The sequence below is a fragment of the Myotis davidii genome, unplaced genomic scaffold (genome assembly GCF_000327345.1).
Source record: "Myotis davidii unplaced genomic scaffold, ASM32734v1 scaffold290, whole genome shotgun sequence".
Lineage (NCBI taxonomy): Eukaryota > Metazoa > Chordata > Mammalia > Chiroptera > Vespertilionidae > Myotis > Myotis davidii.
The window spans coordinates 5,572,031-5,575,895 of NW_006285049.1; the positions used below are offsets into that span (position 1 = coordinate 5,572,031).

A 3,865-nucleotide genomic window follows, 5' to 3' on the forward strand; every position below is an offset into this window, starting at 1 on the left:
CACAGGGGGACCTCGCCTCAGCCACAAGCCAGGCTGCCAGCTGCCAGCGCAGCAGTGGTGGTGGGAGCCTCTCCTGCCTCCTTAGCAGCGCTAAGGATGTCTGACTGCAGCTTAGGCCTGCTCCCAACTGGCAAGTGGATATCCCCCGAGGGCTGCCGGGCTGCCAGAGGGATGCCTGACTGTCAGCTTAAGCTCAGTTCCCCGGGGAGTGGGCCTAAGCCAGCATGTGATCATCTCCCTAGGGGTTCCATCATGTAATCATCTCCTGAGGGCACAGGCCGGGCTGAGGGGACCCCCCCGCCCCCCAGTGCACAAATTTTTGTGCACCGGGCCTCTAGTAGTCATATTTACATCCATATGGTCTTATATTTATGTCCAATTCTTATAGGAAAACTAAGTCTTGATTGGTTTGTTCATTATTTGGTTTACGAAGTATCTAGGACCTTTTGTTTCTTCTTACCCGATTTTTTGGCTCATTTTTCTGTTCAAAATCCTTCACCAAACAAGTGTTAGTAAATTATCAGAGGAAAATAAGAAAGGAGAGGTGAGTACAAGAACAAATTGAAGAAGGAAGATAGGACAAGCATTCTGCCCATTCTGCCTATGACTTTTTCCATTAGCACAAATAATCAAGAATTAGAAATGGCTTCTATAAATGCATAGGACTTGAAAGTGGTTGCTATAATAATCTCGTGCTCAATAATTTAAATGCTCTATTTATATAAGTAAATATAAAGTAATCAGGTATTTTATATAATCAAGTTTTATAAAATTTATGTCAACATTTGATTTTCTGGTTTTGAAAAGCTATCTGTTGTTATGTCGGTTGATTTTCTATTATATTTGGTGCTTTTAACATATGGTATCACAAAAGTTTGTTTTCTTTACTTTATGTCATTTTATCCTACAAAGTGTGATTGTCGTCTTGTGAGACTTAATGCCATCGGTAAATTGAGGGCCCATTTACCTACTGAGAAACACATAGAGACTCCTTGATTTACTTTTATTTTCTATCCCGTGGTTAATATTTTTAAAAATATTTATTAATTAAATTGATTGGGGTGACATTGGCCAATATGAACATATAGGTTTCAGGTGTGGGTTTCTATGTTACAAGATCTGTATATTGCACTGTGTACCCATCACCCAAAATCAAATCTCCTGTGACCTTATATTAACCCCCCTTCCGCCCTTCCCTCTGGCTACCACCACACTGCTGTTTGTGCTCATGAATATCCCATGTTCATGAACTATATGAGTGAAATCATATAGTTCTTAGCTTTTTCTGACTGAGTTAGTTCACTTAGCATAATGTTCTCAAAATATTTTTGATTACTCATAGCTTTAGATAAGTTTAAATAACACTTAGTCACAGTTTTCGTAGTGCAATCTATGAAAATATGAACATTTTTTACTGTGAGTAGTAATGCTCATGATAATGCTGTAGAACATTGTTTTAAATAGTAAGTTATGTCCTTTTATTGTTTCACATTGGAAGCAGATGTGTAAGTATTACATATTTTTTGACTATTTTATTTTGTGCCATATTTTAGTTGCATAACTTAACGACTGCACATTATATTCTTTTCCCCCCCCAGAAAGTCAAATAAAGAAAACCACTTTACCTTTTGATAACTACAGCAACATGAGTGAAGATCTTAACATGGAAGTAGTTTTAGGACACCCTTCAAAAAATGTGTCACTGGAAAATGAAAAAAGTCAATTACATTCCAGGAAAAAACGGTTTTTATCATATCCAAGATACGTGGAGGTTATGGTGACAGCTGACGCTAAAATGGTTCATCATCACGGTCCGAATTTGCAGCACTATGTACTGACTCTGATATCAATTGTAAGTAAACTGAAGTCTTTTCTGTTTCCTAAAATGTTTGACGTAATATTTTCTCACATTTGATTTTTAAAGTTTTCCCAAACAAATTGTACCTAGGTTTAAGGAAAAAATAATTAGTTAAATTTAGTTTATTTGTATAACAAGTATCCCATTCTGTTAATTGGATGGCTTTCTAAAACATAAAATTCTTTGAAGCTACTAGTACTTATAGAAAATGCTTGATTTACTTTATCACATGAATGGCTTCTGCCCCCTAGTGACCGGGAAGATCTTTTGCCCTTGAAATTGGAATTTTAAAAATTTTACTCTATTTTTGCACAGAGGGGAGGGTATGTTATTTTTACTACTGACACATTGGCCAAATCAGAAATTAGAATACATGACATTTTAAAAGGGCAGGCTATTACTAATAGAGCGGCCTTAGCAAATTTGAGATGTAAGACCACGGTAGCTATAAGAATCCCGTATCTATCTCTGTTGTGCTGCGGTGGTGCCCAAATTCTAATACCAGTGAAGATACCATTTCTGCCGTGAAGAGTCTGGCCCTTCCAAGGCATTAGGGGTGAGCTAATTAAATGTTTGACCGAATATAGCAGGCTAACTTTTAAGTTGGTAATTTTGTATGGCCCTCACCCCCCCCAGATCCATAATGAAGGTACTCCTATATATATGTATATGTATATATATGTATATATATATATATATATGCACATATCCACTGTTTAAGGCATTTTTAGGTTTAGGCCTGCTATTTTGGAGTGATCATTCAAAGCACCCTCTTTTCATGCTCATGAGTATCCTGGCTTAGTTGATGACTTATATGGTCACTTATTTATACAGATTCAGGGTATTCGAACATCTCATAGCTGGAAATACCTTTACTCACATATAGGAAATTTAGGCCCACTTGGTTGAAAAGATTTGTCCAGAACATATTTGTAGGCCATTGTCAGTTTCTCTTTGCTAGAAATATCCAATTAAGTTCATTTTGACTTAAAGATCATAAGACCCAATTATTTTTCTTACATAAAACGTTTTATCTTAAATTCTTATAAGTACTAAGTATAGATGGTCTATGTTGCCTAAACACAATATCTGGTACAAAATGGGCACTCAATAAAAAATTATTGAAAAAACATGAATGAATAAGTAATTAAAATAATGCATCCCCCCCACCCCCAACAATGCATCTCTTCATATATAAAAAGCTAAGTGATCAACTGTATGACCATACAACCAACTGACCGGTCAGTACATAAGGGGGCGCACTGGCAATTTAAAAATAAACATTGATGCCCTGACTGGTTTGGCTCAGTGGATAGAGCGTCGAACTGCGGACTCAAAGATCCCGGGTTCAATTCTGGTCAAGGGCATGTACCTTGGTTGTGGGCACATCCCCAGTGGGGGGCGTGCAGGAGGCAGCTGATTGATGTTTCTCTCTCATCGATGTTTCTAGCTCTCCATCCCTCTCCCTTCCTCTCTGCAAAAAAATCAATAAAATATATTTTTTAAAGAAATAAACATTGACTCGCGCATGTGTGATACATATAAAGCTCTTGCTGTTGCCAATCGCATGCGTGTTTTAATTTTATAATACTACTAGAGGCCTGGGACACGGATTTGTGCACTGGTGGGGTCCCTCGGCCTGTCCTGTGCTCTCTCGCAATCCGGGACCCCTTGGGAGATGTCGAAGAAACAGTTTTGGCCCAGTTTCCACAGGCCAGGCTGAATCCGTGCACCGGGTCTCTAGTATGCATATAAGATGCATATAAGATCTTTGGTTAATCTCTTCCCATCCTCCCGCCTTCCCACCTCCCTCTGAGAGTCGTCAGTCTGTTCCATGTTTCCATGCCTGTGGGTTGAGTGTCTTCCCCCTTGTGGTCATTGTGCATCATAGCTACTGGTCGGTCAGCTGGTTGCTTAGGCTTTTATATACCAGTATATAGATATTATATATACTATTTTGACGTAATTTTTTGCAATAATGTAATTACCACATGAATCTTCTAATTA

At 38.3% G+C, this 3,865-nt stretch overlaps 1 protein-coding gene across 1 annotated transcript in view; it reads left to right on the top strand.

Annotated features, from left to right (window-relative positions):
* Positions 1 to 3,865, top strand: part of ADAMTS20 (ADAM metallopeptidase with thrombospondin type 1 motif 20) — a 170,624-nt gene that overhangs the window by 49,276 nt on the left and 117,483 nt on the right. Inside the window, exon 4 of the mRNA XM_015558559.1 lies at positions 1,599 to 1,852. Coding sequence (XP_015414045.1) covers positions 1,599 to 1,852 — 254 coding nt within the window. The remainder of the gene's footprint in view (positions 1 to 1,598; positions 1,853 to 3,865) is intronic.